The sequence below is a fragment of the Molossus molossus genome, unplaced genomic scaffold, assembly GCF_014108415.1.
Source record: "Molossus molossus isolate mMolMol1 unplaced genomic scaffold, mMolMol1.p scaffold_m16_p_4, whole genome shotgun sequence".
NCBI classification, from domain to species: Eukaryota; Metazoa; Chordata; class Mammalia; order Chiroptera; family Molossidae; genus Molossus; species Molossus molossus.
The window spans coordinates 43,346,360-43,368,188 of NW_023425377.1; the positions used below are offsets into that span (position 1 = coordinate 43,346,360).

Consider the following 21,829-nt stretch of genomic DNA (forward strand, 5'->3'; position numbering starts at 1 on the left):
AAAGATCTATATATTTTTTAGCAATAATACAACTTTGGGTTTTGTTATAGGTTTTATTTCTAGAAATTTATGTGGAATATGTATTGAATGACTCCAATGAATCTTTATTTTTCTTTAAAGTTGGCCGTTGCCCGAGTTTAATCCAAGCCAGATTCGACTGATTGTATATCAAGATTGTGAAAGACGAGGGAGAAATGTCTTGTTTGACTCCAGTGTTAAGAGAAAAAATGAGGACATATCAGTATCGGTGAGCATCATTATTGATTTAATGTCAAATATTTTAATTTAAGAAAGTGAGTAAAATTTTAATTATGGTACTTTTATTTGTCAGTATAAAACATTTTTGCCATGCTTTTATAATTTAGAGCCCTGATTTTTAGATTTTTATTTCTTAATCCTCACCCGAGGACATTTTCCCAGTTTTTGTTCAGACGGGGGGGGGGGGGCATTGATGTGAAAGGTATACACCTGCACGACCCCACCAGGGCCAGGGACAAACTGCAACTGAGGTACGTGCCCTTAACGGGAATCGAACCTGGGTCTCTCTGGACCGCAGGCTGATGCTCTAACGACTGAACCAAACTGGCCAGGGCAGGTTTTTTTTTTTTTTTTTTAAGGAAAAAACACTTGCCTTATTTGTCATCAGTCTAGTATCACAGAACGTTTTAGTTTGACATTTATTTTCTTATGTAATTGTATGGAGAGAGATGACTAGAGCTGCAGGGATCCTTGCAGAGGATCTGGTCCAAACCTCTAATCTTAACAGTTGTGGAAAGTGTGACCTATAGTAGTGAAATTACTTATCTAAAATTATTTGTGTGAAGGTACAAAACAACTTAAATTTATAGGCCTTAATCCATCATGTTTTTCCTACTCTACAGTGGTAGCAACAGAATCTGTTCTTTTAATTTTCAGTATCATATTTTGAAATATTTTATGACTAGTTTAGCATTAGTAAATGGACATTTACTTGGTCAGCCAAGAGAACTTAGGTGATTGTGTTTATCTTTGCTGCTGATATAACCATTACATTTTCTTTATAAAGTATCAGTCCCCTGGACCTGTAATCTAGAAGTGGAATCCTGGAATTGTGTTTTCTGCCCTCCCCTAAATTGACAGTGTTCACTAACATTTGAGTAAACTACTGAAAACAAAATACTTTGGGAAAGCTTTTTCTACCTGTAGAATTGCCTATTAAAACAAATGAGTATTTATATTTTTGAGACTCGGGAGTTTGTGTTTGAGATATTGTGTTCGTAGGAAAAAGGGATATATTGATATATTGGCTATAGTGTCTTATTTACAGCTGCATCCTCAGCATCTACTACAGTGGCATAGACGATGTACATTTTTTTAAATTACTTTGATTGCCAGGTTTTACTATGTCCTTGTAATTACTAATACATTTCTCAATTTTCTGGAGATTGTGCTTTTTAAAGATTTCTTTAACATTTTCTAGACACTTTCTTCTTCTTTTTTTTTTTTTTAATGTTTTTATTGATATTTTTAGAGAGAGAGGTAGGGAGAGAGAGAAACATCAGTTGGCTGCCTCCTGCACACCCCCTGCTAGGGATCGAACCCACAACAACCCAGGCATGTGCCCTGATCAGGAATCAAACCGGGACCTCTCAATCCATTGAGCCACAACAGCTGAGCTGCACACTTTTTTCTGTCTGGTCCGCGGGCTGATGCTCTAACCGCTGAGCAACCTGCCAGGGCTAGACACTTTTTTCAATCAGATAAAAATAAGTGTTGCAAAAATGTTCTTAAAGCATTGCTTATTTGTGCAAATAACTACAGAGTACTGGACACTTGGAGATTTAGCAGTCTCTGTCCTTTTGATGCCTGTACATAGGCACCTTATAAGAAAGATAGACATTGAACAAAGAAATACACACTGATTAATAATTCCAAATTGTGATTAAATATTATGAACAAAACACACACAATGGTTATGAGATTCCAGAGGAAGGAACCAAGTTTTCATCATTTTGGGTGTAGGGGGTATTAAGGAAAGTTTCATTTGAAGTGAAATTCAGGCTGAGATCTGAATAACTTAAAGGCATGGATTAGGGAGTGAGGCTTCCTGGTAGCAGGACCAACAAATGTAGTCTGTAAAGTGAATTAGCCTGGTGAATTGAAGGAACTAAAATGGCAAGTCTAGCTGGAGTGATAGTAATTAGTATTTAAAGTAGCTAGATATAAAGCTGGAGTGAGATGGAGCAGGAACCAGTGTATTTAGGGCCTTATAGGTCTGGGTTAGGAATTTAGATTATATCCTAAATGCAGAGGGCAGCCATTGAAAGGATTTGGTTTACATTAAAAAATAATAGTAAGTTAGTTAAAGAGCCCAGAAATAAACTCACAGAGATCTGATCAATTAGTTTATGATAAGAGAGCCAAGAATATACACTGGGGAAAGGATAGTCTCTTCAATAAATGATGTTGGGACAACTGGACAGCCACCTGCAAAAGAATGGAGCTAGACCACCAACACCATACATAAAATTAACTCAAAATAGATGAAAGACTTAAGCGTAAGTAAGACCTGAAACCTTAAAACTCCTAAAAGAAAACATAGGCATCAAGTTACTTGACATCAGTCTTGGCATTGATTTTTTTTGGATTTGACACTAAAAGCAAAGACAACAAAAGAAAAAATCAACAAATGAACTACCTCAAACTAAAAAACTTCTGCACAACAAAGGAAACCATCAACAAAATGAAAAGGCATTTTACTGGATGGGAGAAAATATTTGCAAATCATGTATCTGTTAAGGGGTTAATATACAAAATATATAAAGAACTCATACAATTCAATAGCAAAAAACCCCAACGTCCCAAAGTAAAACCCAAAGAATCCAATCTTTAAAAAGTGGATGGAGGATCTGAATAGACATTTCCAAAGTAGACATACAGATAATCAACAGGTACATGAAAAGGTGCTCAGCAGCACTAATTATCAGGGAAATGCAAAATAAAATCACAAAATATCACCTCATTCCTTGTAAAATGGTTATTATCAAAAAGACATGTTGATGAAGGTATGAAGGAAAAGGGAATACTTGTGCACTGTTGGTGGGAATGTAAATTGCTGCAGCCACTATGGAAAACAGTATAGAGGTTCCTCAAGAAATTAAAAAATTTAACTACTATATGATCCAGCAATTCCACATTTGAATATTTTTGCAAAGAAAATAAAAACACTAACTTGAAAAGATATATGAATGTAATGTTCATTGCAGCATTATTTACAATAGCCAAGATACGGAAGTAACTGAGATGTTTATTGATGGATGTATGGATAAAGAAAATGTGGTGTATATCTACAATGGAATGTTATTCAGCCATAAAAAAGAATGAGCCCTTGCCGGTGTGGCTCATTCTGTTGGGCATTGTGCAGGTACCAAAAGGTTGCTAGTTCGATTCCGGTCAGGGCATGTGCCTGGGTTGTGGGTCCAATCCCCAGTAGGGGTTGTGCAGGAGGCAGCCAATGGATGTTTTGCTCTCACATCAATATTTCTTTCCCCCTCCCTTTCTCCCTCTCACTTCTCCTCTCTCTAAAAATCAATAAAAACATCTTTAAAAAAAAAGAGAATGAAATCTTGCTATTTGCAACAACATGGGCTTTGAGAGCATTATGATAAATGAAATAAGTGAGAAAGACAAATATGTACTCAAATGTGGAATCTAAAAAAATTGAACCCATAAATACAGAGAACAGATAGGTGATGGCTGGAGGTGGGGGTAGATAAATGGGTGAAGTGGGTCAAAAGATACAAACTTTCAGTTAGGAAATAAGTCAGGGGTATGTAATGAACAGCATGGTGACTATATGCATAGTGATGAATGTTAACTAGACTTATTGTGGAGATCATTTCCCAATATATACTAATATCAAATCATTATGTTGTATTCTGAAACCAATATTATGTTATATGTCAATTATATCTCAATTTAAAAAATATAGAGAAAAAATCACTGTGGCTGCTATGTGGAGAATGATTAAATATGGCCAATGAAGGAGAAGTTAGTGTTTGGTAAATCTAGAATTTTGGTTTGAGTATCTGGATGGTGAGATGCCAAAGAGTCATAGAATTATAGATGGTCAAGCAGACAGTTGAAATCTAAAGGTAGTTGCAGAAGTGTTAAGCATGTCTTTTTATTTATACTGCTGATAGCTGCCGGAGGTTGATAGGTTGATATTGATTGATTAATCAATTTTGTATTAATGACTTTTTAGCAAGTGTTTATTGAAGTTTTCCTTTGTGCTTGATAGTGTTCCACTGAATTACAACATATGACCTCTACCATTTATCTTAATGCCATTCATTGTCTGTTTCTTCAGCATTCTTCATTTATATCTTAAGCAACCTTGTGAGTCTCTCCTCATGATGTTCTTTTCTTTTCTTTTTTTTTTTTTTCCCATTTTTTGTTCAGATAGAGTGGGAGGGAGAGAGAGAGAGAGAAACATCGAAGCGAAAGGGATACACCAAGTGGCCACCACCCGCACAACCAACCAGGGCTGGGGACAAACCGCAACCGAGGCACGCGCCCTCAGCGGGAACGGAACCCAGGTCTGTCTGGACCGCAGGCCTACGCTTCAACCACTGAGCCAAACCAGCCAGGGCTCTTTCTTTTTTTTTTTAATCCTCACCCGAGGACATTTTTGCATTTATCTTCAGATAGAGCAGGAGAAAGAGAGGGTAGGAGAGAGAGAGAGAGAGAGAGAGAGAGAGAGAGAGAGAGAGAGAGAGAGAGAGAGAGAAACATCGATGTGAGAGAGACATATCGAGTGGTTGCCATCCACAGGACCCCAACAGGACCCCAACTGGGGCCGGGGACAAACCGCAACCGAGGCACATGCCCTTAGCGGGAACCGAACACGGGCCTTTCTGGTCCGCGGGCCAACACTATAACCGCTGAGCCAAACCAACCAGGGCCTCATGATGTTTCCTGAACCTACCCTGCTCACCTTTTCTGGGATGGGGCTTCATTAGTCTCATTAGTCTTTTGTGCTCATGTTTTTCTTCTTCCCTCTCAGCTAGCTTTTTTCTTTGCCTGAAAACATTCATAAAGACTCTTTACCCAGCACCAACAAAATATCCTTTTATTTTCTCCTTCACATATGTGTTCTGTCATCATTTTCTGTCTTTGTCTCTCTTTGTCACTGTCATTCTTTCTTCTCAGTGTCTGTTGGTGTCACCCAGTCTCTCTCACTGTCTCTCAAGCTCTCCTCGGTGTCACTTCCCAATCTCTCCTTTCTATTTCTTGTTGTCTCCCTCCATTTCTCTTAGTCTCCTCTCTGTCTCTCTGTGTCTCCATAGTAGTCTGTCTACTGGCTCTAATCTCATACCAACGACTCGTTTCTCAGCCCCCTGAAATTTTCCTGTAAGCTTACTTTTTTAGAGTTTTCTCTCAACTCCTCAGTGACTAGAAATCAAACAGCTTTGAATGCCTCCAGTCTCACTTGTTTTATATGTCCTCAACCTATGTGCCATCTTCCTAGATGGATGTATCCTCTTTCAGGGTTAATCTTATCAGAATTTTATGAATCCTTTTTGATTTCCTCTAGGCACATTTCTTTTCTTCATCAGAATTCTCATAATCCTTTGCTAATAGTCTTTCATAGACTTCTATATTATAGCTATATTTGTGTATTTGTTTTTAGACTGGGGGGAAAAAGAAATGAAATAAAATATTCCTCTGTTATCCACCTTTGTTTCCAAAACTGCACACTGCTTTACATGTGTTAAGTACTTAGGACATATTTTGATCAATTTTAATTACAGTTAGAAAGTTTATTTTCAAAATCCTGTGAATACTTTTATGAAGATTTTATATGCTCCTTTTGAACACTATAGAACACATTGGAATACCCATTCTGCCCCCCAAATTGCTAGTTATTTGATCTTTAAGTGACTTTTTTCATCTTTACTGTACCTCTACTCTTGGAACATCAAATCATGTGGACTCTGCATAGGTAATGAATGAGTGATATAAATTATAATTTTAAACTGCTTACACAAAATTTCGGGTCCATGTGTAATGCTGAGATAGGTTAGGCATTAGCAGTTTGCTATTGGTCAGCCTTGTCTTTGCACAGCAACATTCTATTTAAATATGATAAATGTTGAAATCACCTCTCATGTCCTTTTTCTTAGTTTAAAACAATCTGCAAGAGTGAATAAGGATTATGAATACTAATTTGGTCATATATAATATATCTAAAATTTGGAAAAAAGTTCTATCATGAATTATAAATGGAGAGCCAAACTTTAGAATATTAGTTCTACCAAATTGCTCTACTCTGTTTGTTACCTTTACCAAAAAGAAACTAACATTTTAAAGTTGGAAACAGCTGTTAGTTTCTGAGGTAACTTAATATCAGCCTGGTTCTGAATTTTAGGATTATGTTTGAAAAAAATTTTATTTGTTAAATAGTGATACTTGGGCTCATGAATTAGTTTGAGTATAATTAATTGAATCAGAGTTCTATTTATGAAACTTGATTATTTTAAAGCTGCATCAGCTTTAAGAAATGGTCATTGTAGAAATACTTATTGAGGTCCCTTTAAATAAGACTCATGATGGTTTTCTTTGTAAAGATGATAGATTATCATAATTCACTTTATATATACCTTTCATCTGGGATATTTTCATCTTGAATACTGATTGACTTGGTTGAATCAAGGAATTCTCTAAGAAGACCATGACATCGCTTGTAGGATAAGCAAAGTATTTATTTCCAAACAAGGCAAACACTTTATATTTAGAGTACATTTAATGGCTTTGGGGAGTAAATGAGGGAGCTGGGTATTTTATTACATTTTAAATTCTATGACTAATGAATTATATAAATGCTTTGTTTTAGAAATTAACACACTTTCCATGCCTAAATATTGTCTGAAACACAATTTAATTAAAGTATAGCTTTTTCAGACTGTTTCTCAACTCCATTATAGTCTGTGAAAAATTACATTTGGACTGTAAAACCTGATTAAACTGAATATATTCAATGATTTTTAATAAAGGAATTTCTCTTGTTTGTAAAATTTTATTTTTATTTTTTATATTTGATTCTCAGACCTTATTTATCTTATAGCTGAAATGTAAAAATTATTGAGATTGTTTCTTCGAACACTGATGTACCCAACTGGATCCAGTTTGATTTGATCACATAATACTATCCTTATTCTGGACATTGTTTTTGTTGGAATGATAATTCATTGCTATTTCATGAGTTCCCAGTGAAGACATATAATTATTCATGTTTCAGCCTTCATTAGTTATATACAAGGATAAAGATCCATCAGAAAATTTATATAACTTTGGAAAGTCAAACACAAATTACAATGTGTGTGAGGGTTTGTTCACTCTGAAATATTATACAAGTGCTATTAGTTGAGTCTTAATTGTGATATCAGATTAGAACAGGATTTGGTTAGATAGTTGGCTCTATATAAAAGTTAATACATAGAAATCAATAAATCAATATGTATAAATAACTTCTAGTTAAAAGATATGAAGGGAGCTAAGACTTCATTTAAAATAGCCATTTAAAAAATATCTATGCATAAACTTAACAAAACCTGTATGTTTAGAACTTTGAAAGTCTCCTGAAGTACATAAAGCTTACTTGAGCAAATGGAAAGGCAAAAATATATTCTATTCACTGTCATAAAGTTATCTATTTTCTCTTTTTATTTATTTTTTCTTTATTGATTTTTGAGAGAGAGGAAGGGAGAGGGAGAGAGAGAATAACATCGATTAGACAGAACATCAATTGGCCGCCTCCTGCATGCCCCCCACTGGGGATTGGGCCCACAACCTGGTCATGTGCCCGGACCAGGAATCGAGCGGACGACCTCTTGGTGCATGGGTCGATGCCCAACCACTGAGCCACACTGGCTGCTATTTTCTCTTTTTAAAAAAGATTTTTCTTTATTGATTTTTTAATTTTTTTATTGATTGATTGTTTAATCATCACCTGAGGATATTTTTCCACTGAATTTTTTTTTTTATCCTCACCCGATGACGTTTTTACGTTTTTTTGTTCAGATAAAGTGGGAGGTGGGGGGGGGAGGGAGAGAGAAAGAGAAGGAAAGAAACATCGACATGAAAGAGACACATCGAGCTGTTGCCACCCGCATGACTCAACCAGGGCCGGGGACAAACCGCAACTGAGGCACATGCCTCTAGCGGGAGCCAAACCCAGGTCTCTCTGGACCGCAGGCCCACACTCTAACCACTGAGCCAAACCGGCCAGGGCTTTTTTTTTTTTTTTTAACATAGAGTGGAAGGAAGGGGGCGGGAGAGAGAGAGAGAGAAACATCGATGTGAGAGAGACATATCGATTGGCTGCCTCCCACACGACCCCCAATGGGGGCTGGGGATCGAACCTGCAACCCAGGTATGTGCCCTTGACCAGGAATCCAACCAAAGGTCCTTCAGTCCTCAGTCCTTGGGCTGATTCTCTAACCGCTGAGCCAAATTGGCAGGGCAAACCTGAAACTTTTTTTTTAGGGCCTTCCAGTGAAAACCATAAGACCTACTAGACAAATTCAAAAAGAGCTGTAAGCACTAAACCTGGAACTTTTTGTGTTAAAAGTTTAAAGAATGATGGAAATAGGTCAAAAGGATGTAGAGGTCAGCTTGAAGGGGCTCTCAATTGAAGGAGTCAAATCAGGAAAACTTCAGCATAAAACCAAACAATTATAGTAGCAGATTACAACTCAATGATTAAAATAGGAAACCATAAGTGATATAAATGAATAAATTGGAAGTTTGATGAGAAATAGCATATTTGTAGCATATAAATATAAACAACATACAGTTTCATAATCCTCATGACCATACAAAGGAGAAAGTAGTTTCTTTACAGTGAAGATACTTGGTAGGCACCACCTTAATTATATGATCATCAGTATCAAGAATATCATCACTTGAACAAATCAAAATCATATGCTACATGATAAGATTCAGTGAGAAGAACTGTTACTTCTGTGATATTACATCCCAGATATAGCCTGAATCTTATAAGGAATCAAAAAAATTCAGTCTACAAAATAACTGCCTTATTATCTACAAAAGTGTCAAGATCATGAAAGTTGAAGAGAGACTGAGAAACTTTTTCACACTGAAGGAAGCTAAAAGAGATAAAATAAATAAATGCAATGCAGGATTGTGAGCTAGATCTTTTTGCTTTCTTTAGGACATTATTTAGATAGATGGCCAAATTTTAATAGAGTCTGAGGATTAGATGGTTAGAGTGTATCAGTGACAATTTTCTGAGTTTTTGGTTGTATTGTGGTTATATAGGGGAATATCCTTGTTTGTAGGATATACACATTAAAGTATTCAGAGTTGTGTCAGGTAGTGAACTTAATCATTTGGTTCAGAAAAACAATATTGAATTGAACTTGCAACTGGTTTGTGATTTTTTGGAAATATAGGAAAGTAATAAAAATGATAACCCATTTGTAAAAAGTCATTTTTGTTTTGTTTTGTTTTTTTAAAAAAGCGATGTCCATAACTTATTTCTTATGCTTTAATAGGTGTTGTTAGTTTTTGTGGGTTATAAACAAAGTATTGTATAATTTTCATTAGAAATAAAAGTTAAAAAGTAAGAAAAGAAATTGAAACCCTTTTTGCCCTACAATTGTGCTCATAGAAGGCTATGTTTACCTGAGGTTTGCTGACTGCCCCTATCCATTCTCTAGACCTTCTTCCAATAAAGTTGTTTGGTTTCAAAAAAAATCCATGACATCAAAATGGGAGAGAGAAAAGACATTAGACAGCTGAGAAATTGGTGGAAGAAAGGTGTGTGTGTGCGCGCGCATGTGTGCGCTGTGCATGCGTTTTATGCTTCATTCCTGGAACTGATGTATGTATGTTTGTTTCTTTTCTCCCTGTGGCAGGTTGCTTCTTGTTTCAGTATTATGTGCATACATAATACATAGTTCCTTCAGTCTGGAATGTCTTTCAAGCCCTCCCCTCTTTCTCTTTCACCTTAGCTCCTATGCCTACTTTGTAGTCCCAGTTTCAATAATCAAGGATACCTTCCTTGATCTCCTTTGACTCAGTTATGTCCTCTCTTGGGTAATTCATTTAACATTGTTCTTTGACCTCTTATTTGTGAAATGGAAATAATAATAGTATCTACTTTATAAATGAGTTGTGAGGAATAAAAGAGTAAAATATATGTAAAACAGAATAAATAGTATGTGACCAGATAATAAGTACCTATTAGTTAGCTCAGTTGGTAACATTATTATTACTTTTTAAAAACATCTGAAATATATATTTCATTATATATATATATAATGTTAAGTGTCTCGCTTACCAATTAGATTGTTATATCTATGAGGAAAAGGACTGGGTCTGTTTTATTCATTTCTGTTCCTTAGTGCTTGGTACACATAGTACTCAAATGCTTTTGTTAACAGATAAAATGGTAGTTTGCAATAGTGGATCTGTCAGTCCAACTGGATTTTGACTCTAAGTCTATTACAGACTTACTAGCTTTTATAACCTTGGTGAAGTGGCTTAACCTCTCTGGACTTCAGGTTTCTCATCAGTATTGTAATATCTACTGTACTGAGTATTATAGAAAATATACTTAAAGGTATAGCATTTTGTTGTCAATCCTCACACAAGGATTTTTTTTTCATTCATTTTTAGAGAGTGGAAGGGAGGGAGGCAGGGGCAGAGAGAAAGAGGAACACTGATATAAGAAAGACATATTGATTGATTGCCTCCTCCACGCACCCCGATCAATGGCAGGGATTAAACCTGCAGCTCAGGTACATGCCCTTGACCAGGAACCAAACCTGAGACCTTTTGGTGCATAGGCTGACTCTCTGACCACTGAGCCACACCAGCCAGAGCAAGGTCTAGCATTTTTTTGGTTATCAATAAGTAGTAAAGTTATTAAATTGTGGCCGAGAATATCAATGCTGAAAATACCGATATTTTTAGTGAGTATTTAAATGAACTACTATAAATGAAAATATCTAGTGAAGTTCCTGACTCCAGAGTAGACATTCAGTTATGTTAGCCCCAATATTAACTTTTTTCTAATAATGTTTATAGCTACATTTCAGTAAGCATATGCCAGTTCTAGACAGTGTACAGGGAACTTTATATGTGGTTCTTTATGTATATGATGAGATACACACACACATAGATAGTCCTTAAATTGTTACAAATAACTTACTCATTAAAGGTCAAGTAACTTGCCCAAGGAGCCAGGTTTTAACATCAGTCTATTTAGTGTTTGTTTGTTTGTTTTAATCCTCACGAGGACATTTCTCCATTTTTTGTTCAGATAGAGTGGGAGGGAGAGAGAGGGAGAGGGAGAGGGAGGGGGGAGAGACAGAGAGAGAGAGAGAGAGAGAGAGACATCGACGTGAAAGGGACACATCGAGTGGCTGCCACCCACACGACCAACCAGGGCCGGGGACAAACTGCAACCAAGGTATGCGCCCTTAGTGGGAACTGAACCTGGGTCTCTCTCGACCTCAGGCCAATGCTCTAACCGCTGAGCCAAACCGGCCAGGGCAGTCTATTTAGTTTTAAAGCCCATGTTTTTACTTTACCATCCTTTTTCTTTACATTTTTGGTTAGAGTAGATTTGGAATTACCAGATGCTCTCCTTTACAGTGCCTTTGGTCTTCCAAAAATTATGATGTTAGATTACTTCTGAAAACCTCTCAGAGGTCTGTTTTATGGAAGAGTGACATACTGGTAACTGTGATAAAGCACTGGAATGCTTTTAGAGGTATTGCAGACCTTGGTGGATTGCAACATTTGAAGTTGTGAGCAGTGAAAACTCAAGAACCTGTTGGGGAGGGAGAGGAGAAAAGAAAAAGAAATAGAAATGGGTTGTTCTTCCATACTAGACTGTGCAACCTTCTGATCCTAAGGTTAGAACTTATTAAAAATTTAATTATTCGGCCGGTGTGGCTCAGTGGTTGAACGTTGACACATGCACCAAGAGGTCGACTATTTGACTCCCAGTCAGAACACGTGCTCAGGTTGTTGGCTCAATCGCCAGTGCGGGGCATGCAGGAGGCAGCCAATCGATGTTCTCTCTCATCGATGTTTCTGTCTCTCTCTTCCTCTCACGTCCTTTCTCTCTAAAATCAATAAAGGGAAAAAAATTTTTTTTAATTTAATTATTCAATACATTTTAATTTCAAAACGTAGGGAAGTATAAAACCCTCATTTACATGTTTCCTTTCACCCCTGCCTCTCTCCCCAGAAATATGTTTTCTATTAAATAATTACTTATGTTCACTTGTAGTGAGTGTGTTATGTTTGATATAACAAGTATTTTTAAATTTTTCAGTTTTAATTTCTAATATGGGAAAATATTGGTAGATACAACTCACGTAAACAAAAGACCATGGCGGTCCTCAATAATTTTTAAGGGAATAAAGGGGTTTTGAGACCAAATAATTTGAAAACTGCAGTATATTTGTTAAGTTACTAATAATGAACATTATATAGTACATAGTAATATAGAAAAAATCTGTAATTTAATAAATTCTACATTTAATAAATGTAGAAAATTCCATGATTTTATAAAATACAATACAAATTCCACAAATAATTATAGTTAATGAGATGAAGAATAGTAAACAGTATTTGAGAGAATATGGTAAAATGCAAGTAGTCATTACATTAGGGTTTCGTATTTTGAATTATTTCATCCTTGGTTTTTCAAAGGTTTTTATGCTATAATTTGTGTATGGTTAAAAATCAGTTAAAATATGAGTGGGGATACTTATCTCTATTTCAGAAACTCTGTAGTGATGCTCAAGTTAAAGTCTTTGGGAAATGCTGCCAACTGAAACCTGGAGGAGACAGTTCTTCCTCTTTAGATAGTTCTATTACTTCATCTTCTGATGTTAAAGAACAGTGTCCTAAGTACCAGGTAAGAGCATTCATTCATAAATATTTTTGAGTATCTCTAATATACTGTGTACTAATCTAGGGACTGGGGATATAATGTGGACTAGTTTTTACCCTGAAGCTTACATTGTAGCTGGGGAGGCATATAATTAAATAAGTGTATATACTTTGATAAATCTTAGCATAGAGCAAGTACAGAGAACTATGGGCATAGATAGCAAGGGTATTTTCTTCACTTTTTATTTCCCACTTCAGCTTTTTGGGCTACCAGAATAATTTCTTATTTGAGATACTTTAATTATTGAAATACGAAGATCAATATAAAATAATTTTACAGTTCAGCTATGGTATGAAATTAAAGTATGATTGGAAGTAAACACAATTAGAAATGTGCATTTTTATTTTAAAAAAGTAATGTGACTTAAAATATAGAATTAAATAAGTAACTACAAAGGAACTTCTCTATAAACTTGCTATATTTTATATATGATCAGTATTTGATATTATACTAAGCAAATGTGAATTTATGTCATCCAAGCTTGCTTGCATGAATGAATCACAAGTATTTTATATTTAGTGATACCAAAATGGAATCCTGGGCTTTTTAATTATTTGTAATTAGGTAATTGTGTTTGGATGGAAATTGGCTCTTATACCAAATCAATGTGACATTAATATGTGAAAGAACTCAAGTTATTAAAATGCAGATATTAGGAGGTACTACGTAGTTCCTCCTACCCTCCTCCATTTCTTCTTTACCTGCAGCGTGATAACAAGTTCCTAGTAGTGCTGTGCTATAAAATACATCATCATATGTATGCCAATTTGGACATTTTCTAATTTGACCAATTGTGCAAATTTGCCTTTCTGATATTATACAGTTAAAAATGAGTATTAGCAAATGGATTCAGATTTTAGAAACACTGAAGCAGTGACTGTTTGTAAACTCTTTTTGAATCAAAATCCCTAGAGATTTTCTTTTTTAAGGTACAGATTCACAGGTTGTGCATGCAGATATTCTAATAGGTTCAGTATGGTCCTGGAAATCTACTTTTTTTGGCAAGAAGGCATTGAATTGTTGTAGCATATAGTTCACTACACTTGATAAAATCTGATTTCAGGTAACTCAGATATTATCTGTGATTTGCACATATTATTATAGATTAGCTTTTAGCAGTGAGTACTTGCAAAGAATTGACCTTTCAGATAAGGGCCTTTAAAAAAATAAAGCATTAAAGATAATAGCACTTACTTAATTATGACCTTTATTATAGATTAAGACACATTAAATATATATAACATGCCAGTGATATTCATGATAACTATTTGGTAAAGAGAACCTTTAATAGCAAACTATATGGTCTCATAAAATTGTAAACACTAATTTAATTTATTTATTTGAGAAAGAGAAAGCGAAACATCAGTTTGTTGTTCCACTTATTTATGCATTCATTGGTTGCTTCCTGTATGTGCCCTGACTAGGGATCAAACCGACAACCTTGGTTATTGGGACGGTGCTCTAACTAATTGAGCTACCCTCAGGGAAACACCAGTTTATTTATTTATTTATTATTTTTTTAATATGTTTTTATTGATTTTTTTTAGAGAGAGAAGGAAGAGAGAGAGATAGAAACATTGATGTTAGAGAGAGAAACACTGATGGGCTGCCTCCTGCCCACCCCTACTGGGGATCGAGCCCGCAATCCAAGCATATGCCCTCACCAGGAATCAAACCGGGATCTCTCAGTACATGGGATGATGTTCAGTCCACTGAGCCACACCAGCCAGGCAATACCAATTTATTTTAATTGTCTTTTTCTTTCTATGGGTTTTTAAAATTTACAGCAAACATTTATAAGTGCCTTGATATTTAAATTCTTGCTTTATATAAGCATAGCTTTAGTCAAGATGAGAATGGACTTAGACATATTCTAGCAAAAATGAGCAAAAAAAGAAAAGGCTCTCATTTTTGTCATTAGCCAGAAGCAATTTAGGTTGACAGTAAGATTGGCATTGATCTTAAAAAAAAAGAAAAGAAATCAAACTACTTGATTTAAAAAATTATTCTACTCTGTTTCTAAAAAAAATAAAAAATAAAAATTCTCACCTGAGGATATATTTTTTTCCATTGATTATTTTCTTTTTCAGATAGAGTGAGAGGGAGGGAGAGGGAGAGGGAGAGGGAGAAACATCAATGTGAGAGACATTATTTGTAATAGCAAAAACCTGGACATGATCCAAGTACCCATCATTAAAGGGAGCTGGCTTGATAAACTGGTATTTTCATGCAGTAGTATGCTATGCAGCTCTTAAAAGAAATCCATGTATAACAATATGGTTAGATCTATATATAACACATTGTGAAATGAAGAAAATAAACCCGCAGAACAGTATAGAATCCATTTTTAAAATCATTATGTGGAACTACAAAGAAATTTTTAATAAAAATTCATATTTGAAATAATCATAAGGTTTTAAATCCCATATTCATATTCATGTTATGATTATTGTTTAGGGTTCTCGGTGCTCTTCTGATGCAAATATGCTTGGAGAGATGATGTTTGGCTCAGTAGCAATGAGCTACAAAGGATCCACCTTAAAAATTCATCAGATCCGGTAAGGGATTTTCTGATTTTTCCTTAATGAACCCATTTAGAATAGTTAATATATATATATATTTTTTATCCTCACCCGAGGACATTTTTCCAGTTTTTGTACAGATAGAGTGGGAGGGAGGGTGAGGAAGGGAGAGAGAGAGAGAAACATCGACGTGAAGGGACACATCGAGTGGCTGCCACCCGCACGACCAACCAGGGCCGGGGACAAACTGCAACCGAAGTACGTGCCCTTAGCGGGAACCGAACCCGGGTCTCTCCAGACCGCAGGCCAACGCTCTAACTGCTGAGCCAAACTGGCCAGGGCTAGAATAGTTAATATTTTTGAAGATAAGAGAATATCATATAGTCTTCACTCAGATTGAGCATGTCAGATTATTTAATTTATGATGTTCTACATGTTTTTAATGCTGCTTCATGGCTGTGATGACTGCTGTGAAATCTCTGAATTACAAATTTTTCTTTATAATAAATTGAAAAGATTTTTGTATTCTCGTTTTGATCTCTCTCTGTCCCTACCTTTTTTTTTTTCATAGTTCTCCTCCACAGCTTATGCTTAGCAAAGTTTTTACTGCACGGACTGGCAGCAGCATCTGCGGGAGTCTCAATACGTAAGTGGTTATGGATGCAGGGAGAAATGAATTATTTAAGATGTACAAAATATGAAGCTATCAGACTGCTCCCTTAAGTTAGAAAGTTTATGGAAGCCAGATTCCCCCCTGCTCCCAGCTTTCTTGAGCTATAATGGACATATAAAATTGTGTAAATTTAAGGTATACACCATGTTGATTTGATATATTTATATATTGCATAGCACTAGCTAACACCTTCATCCTGTCACATACTTGCCATTTATTTTTATGTGGTAAAGACATTTAAGATTTATTCTCCTAGTAACTTTTAAGTTATAATACAGTATAATTAGCTATGATTTGCATGCTATATATTAGACCCCAGAGTGCGTTAATCTGATAACTGAAGTTTGCACGCTATGATCATTAGCTTCTCATTTCCCTCAACCCCAACCCCCAGTAACTACCACTGTGCTCTGTCTTATCTCTGAGATTGCCTCTTTTAGATTCCCCATAAAAGTGCTATCATACAGTAAAAATATGTTTTTATTGATTTTTTAGAGAGAGGAAGGGAGAGAGAGAAACATTGATCATCTGCCTCCTGCACGCCCCCTACTGGGATTGGGCCAGCAACTCGGGCATGTGCCCTGACCAGGAATCAAACCAGGACCTCTCAATCTATGGGATAATGTTCAGTCCACTGATCCACATTGGCTGGGCTACAGTGAGCACTATTCACAATAGCTAAAACATGGAAATAGCCTAAGTGTCCTTAGATGATTGGATAAAGATGTTCATACAGGGTAGGGCAAAAGCTTTACAGTTGTTCATATGGAGACTAATACAATAATAAACTACTTTACATACAACTGTAAACATACTTTTGCCTCACCTTGCATATACAATGGAATATTGATTAGCCATAAAAATTTATGAAGAATTGTCATTTACGAGAACATGGAAGGATCTTCAGAGTATCATACTAAATGAAATAAATTAGAAGAGGTCAAAAACATATGATTTTATTCACATGTGGGATATAAAATGGAAAGCAAAAAACAAAACAAATATAGACACAGGCGATGGTAAGATGGCTATCAGAGAGGAATGGGGTGGGGAAAGGATGAAGAAGCTAAAGGGGATCAAATATATGGTGATGGAAGGAGACTAGAATTTGGGTGGTGTGTATACAATATACAGATGATATAGAATTGTACGCCTGAACATTATATAATGTTATTAACCAATGTTACCCCAATAAATTCAGTTTAAAAAATAATGCTGCAATGAACATGGGAGTGCAGGTATCTGTTTGGTATCCTGTTTTCATTTATCTTTGCTATAATACTCAGTGGGGATTGCTGCATTATATGGTAATTATCTTTTTAATTTTTAAATTTTTTTTATCCTCACCTGAGGACATTTTGACATTTTTTTGTTCAGATAGAGTGGGAGGGAGGAAGGGAGGGAGGGAGGGAGGGAGGGGGAGGGGGAGAGAGAGAGAGAGAGAGAGAGAGAGAGAGAGAAACATCAACGTGAAAGGGACACATTGAGTGGCTGCCTCCTGTACTACCCAACCAGTGCCGGGGACAAAATGCAACATAGGTACGTTTCCTTAGTAGGAACCGAACCCCGGTCTCTGGACTGCAGGCCGACGCTCAAACCGCTGAGCCAAATCGGCCAGCGCTATCTTTTTAATTTTTGAGGAACCTCATACTGTTTTCATAGTGGCTGTATCAATTTACATTCCTACCAACAGTGCACAAGAATTCCCTTTTCTCTACACCCATGCCAACACTTGTGAGGTGATATCTTATTGTAGTTTGATTTTTATTTCCCTGATGATAGTGATTTTGAGTACTTTTTCACATACTTGTTGGCCATTTATGTGTCTTCTTTGGAAACCTTTTTATTCAATTCCCCTGAATAATCCGTGGAACTAGTCATTTTTTAATTGGGTTGTTTATGGGTTTTTTTGGCTGTTGATTTCTATGAGTTCTTTTTTTTTTTATCTTCACCTGAGGACATTTTTCCATTTTTTGTTCAGATAAAGTGGGAAAGAGAGGGGGAGAGAGATAGGGAAACATCAACATGAAAGGGACACATCGAGTGGCTGCCACCCACATGACCCACCCAGGACTGGGGACAAACTGCAACCAAAGTACATGCCCTTAGCGGGAACCGAACCCAGGTTTCTCCGGACCGCAGGCCAGCGCTCTAACCGCTGAGCCAAACCGGCCAGGGCTGTGAGTTCTTTTTATACTTGGAGTATTAAGTCGTTATCAGATATATGGGTTTGGAAATATTTCTTCCATTTCATAGGTTGCCTTTTCATTTTGTTGATTGCTTATTTTGCTGTGCAGAAGCTTTTAAGTTTGAAGTAATCCCATTTCTTTTTTTTTTTTTTTTTTAATCCTCACTTGAGGATATTTTTCCATTTATCTTCAGATAGAGTGAAAGGGAGAGGGGGGGGGAGGGAGGGAGGTGGGCTGGTTGCCTCCTGCACAACCCTGACAAAGGCCAGGGACCGAACTGCAACCAAGGTACGTGCTTTTGACCGGAATCGAACCCCAGCTCTCTGGTCTTCAGGCCAGTGCTCTAACTACTGAGCAACACTGGCCAGGGCTAGTCCCACTTCTTTATGTTTGCTTTTATTGCTTGTGTTTTTGGTATCATATCCAGGAAACTGCTGTCTAGACTTGTGTCAGGGCGTTTTCCCCCCATGTTTTCTTCTAGGGATTTTATGTTTTAGGGTATATGTTTAATTAAGTCTTAATCCATTTCAAATTCATTTTTGTGAGTGATATAAGATAGCGTTCCAGTTTCATTCTTCTGCACGTGATTATCCAGACTATCCTTTCCTTATTGAGTATTGGCTCCCTTATCAAATACTAGTTTACTATACAAGGTGAGGCAAAAGTAGGTTTACTATAATTGTTTATATGGAAAATAATACAATAATTAATCAATAATAATATAAGAATAAACTCTGTGATTCGCATACTCAAAACTGTAAACCAAATCTTTGCCCCATCCTGTATCTGTGGGGTTTTTTTTTTTTCTAGGCTCTCGATTTTGTTCCATTGTTCTATGTGTCTATTTTTCTGCCAGTATCATACTGTTTTGAATAGTGTAGCTTTGTATTCTAGTTTGAAATTAGGAAGTGTGATCCCTGCAGTTTTGAACTTCTCAAGATTGCTTTGGGTACTTGGGTCTCTTGTGGCACTAAACAGATTTTAAGATTATTTTTTTATTTCTGTGCAAAATGTCACTGGAATTTTGATAAAGATTATGTTGAATCTATAGATGGCTTTGGGTGGTAGGGATATTTTCACAATATTCATTCTTCTGGTTCATGAACATGGGGTATTTTTGCATTTGTTTGTATCTTCAGTTCCTTTCATTAAATAAAGGCTTGTAGTTTTCAGTGTAGAGATCTTTTACTTCCTTGGTTAAATTTCTTCCTAATTGATTGGTTTTGATAATGTATTGTTTTTGAAGCAGAGTGATTTATTTATTTATTTATTTAATATTTTTTTCATCACCATTTATTCCCTCTATGCCCTCTTCCACTTCCACACCTGCAATCACCACACTGTTGTCAATGAGTTTGTGTTCTCTCTCTCTCTCTCTCGCTCTCTCTCTCTCTCTCTCTCTCTCTCTCGTTTCTTTAACTCAATCTCTCCACCCTCTCCTCCCCTTATCCCCTCCACCAGAGCTGTCTGCCTGCTTTCTCTGAGTCTGTCTCTCTTTTATTTAGTAGTTCAGTTTGTTCATTAAATTCTACATATGAGTGAAATCATATGGTACTTGTCTTTCTCTGACTGGCTTATTTCACTTAGCATAATGTTTTCCAGGTCCATCAATGCTGTTGCAACTAGTAAAGTTTTCTTCCTTTTTACGGCAGAGTAGTATTCCACCATGTAAATATATCACAATTTTTTTTATCCATTCATCTACTGATGGACACTTGGACTGCTTCCAATTCTTGGCTGTTGTAAATAATGCTGCAATGAATATAGGGGTACATAAAGTCTTTCGAATTAGTGTTTTGGGTTGCTTCAGATAAATTCTTAGAAGAGAACTCACAGAGTGATTTCTTCCATTCTTTTTTTTCAGATGTTTTGTTGTTAGTCTATAGAAGCACAGCTGTTTTCTGTATGTTGATTTTTGTATCCTGCAATTTTACTGAATATGTTATGATTGCTATATCTTCTTGATGAATTGACCCCTTCTTATCTGACCATCTTTGTTTCTTTTTACTGTTTTTGGCTAAAGTCTGTTTTGTCTGACATAAATATTAATAGCCCAGCTCTCTTTGGCTTTCCACTTGCATAGAATATCTTTTTCTACCCTGCTATGTTTTGCCTGTGTGTGTGTCCCTAAAGCTGAAGTGAATTTCTCTTTTTTTTTTTTAATCCTCACCTGATGATATTTTTCAATTTATTTTCAGAGTGGGGGAGGGGGAAGAGAGGGAGGGAGAGAAGCATCTATGTGAGAGAGACACATCGATTGGCTGCCTCCTGCATGACCCTAACCAGGACAGGGGACCCAACCACAACCAATGTATGTGTCCTTGATCAATCATAATGGAACCCGCGACTCTCTGGTCCACGGCCGACACTCTAACCGCTGAGCCAAACTGGCCAGGGCTGAAGTGAATCTTTTGCAGACGGCATATTGTTTGTATTGTTTGGGTTTTTTACCCACCCAGCCACTCTGTGTATGGAGGCCAGATTGCTTCCTCATTTGAGCTTAGTTGAAGAACAGGAAGTGTAGTTTCTCTGTCTCTAATTTGCTAGGAGCTGTATCTGGAAGTAAAATGTTGAATGCATTTCCATGTTAAGTTGACATGCTGATTTTCTATTTTGCAGTGCCCTGCTGAGTTAGCAACTGCAGGTTGTGCTCTTCAATTTTTAGATCCCCCTGCAGAATTAACCCTGTAATTAGAAGTAGCCTAGGCCAGACATATGGTGGGACACAGAGATATTACAAGTTGTTACTGCTAAGATTTAAATATTAAAGTTGAAACCAGGTCAGTCCTGATGTCAGGATAATGGACTACATGTCAGAAACTAGTAATGAAGGACTGGGGCTAGGATGAGGTGGTAGTGGACCCCAGGGAGGGATTCTGCAGGTTCCAAATCAGAAACCCCAAATCAAAAGCAGCAAGAGATAGTAAGGAGCCAGCTCTGAACTAGAGAAATTCTCAAGAGCTTCCATTTATTGTCAGTGCTTCATAAACTCTTCTGAGGGGTTTTATTAGCTAAAGTTCTAATACCTGTAGCTCTTTTTTAACTTTTAGGAAGGAAAGGGAGAGATTTTTTTTATACTATCATGGTTACTTAAAAATATTGATGCCAAAAGTATTAATTTTTAAGAGTTTAAAACTAAACTAGAAATTAGATATACTACATTGGGATGACAGACTTTAGCTCCAATTTCCTCATTTATCTTTTCTAAGTTATAATTGATAGTTCTTAAAATCTTAAAGAAGGATACTTTGGATTGAATGCATAAAGTTATTTTACTTCTGTTATTTGAATAATTTACTAAAAAAAGTAATATAGGTCATTTATAATGTGGGGACTACAGATACTTTTTTGATATTTGGTTGATTCTCTTTTTTCATTTCCTTTTTTTTCTGCAAGAAGTTCAGAAAATATTTTCAGGGTCAAAATATGGAAAGTTTGTAATTTAAATCAGGGTCCATAATCTTTTTCT

At 36.2% G+C, this 21,829-nt stretch overlaps 1 protein-coding gene and 1 non-coding gene across 9 annotated transcripts in view; one reads left to right on the forward strand and one right to left on the reverse strand.

Moving 5' to 3' along the window:
- The window catches only part of FNIP1 (folliculin interacting protein 1), a 131,386-nt gene that overhangs the window by 52,882 nt on the left and 56,675 nt on the right, over positions 1–21,829 (forward strand). For all 8 annotated transcript variants that reach the window (XM_036281949.1, XM_036281956.1, XM_036281955.1 and 5 more), the window contains 4 exons: positions 121–247; positions 12,806–12,940; positions 15,434–15,534; positions 16,070–16,144. In XM_036281949.1, the coding sequence (XP_036137842.1) occupies positions 121–247; positions 12,806–12,940; positions 15,434–15,534; positions 16,070–16,144 (438 nt within the window). The remainder of the gene's footprint in view (positions 1–120; positions 248–12,805; positions 12,941–15,433; positions 15,535–16,069; positions 16,145–21,829) is intronic.
- On the reverse strand, positions 8,524–8,586 carry LOC118616644. The gene has a single exon (XR_004956630.1). It is a non-coding gene; the product is annotated as a U7 small nuclear RNA (small nuclear RNA).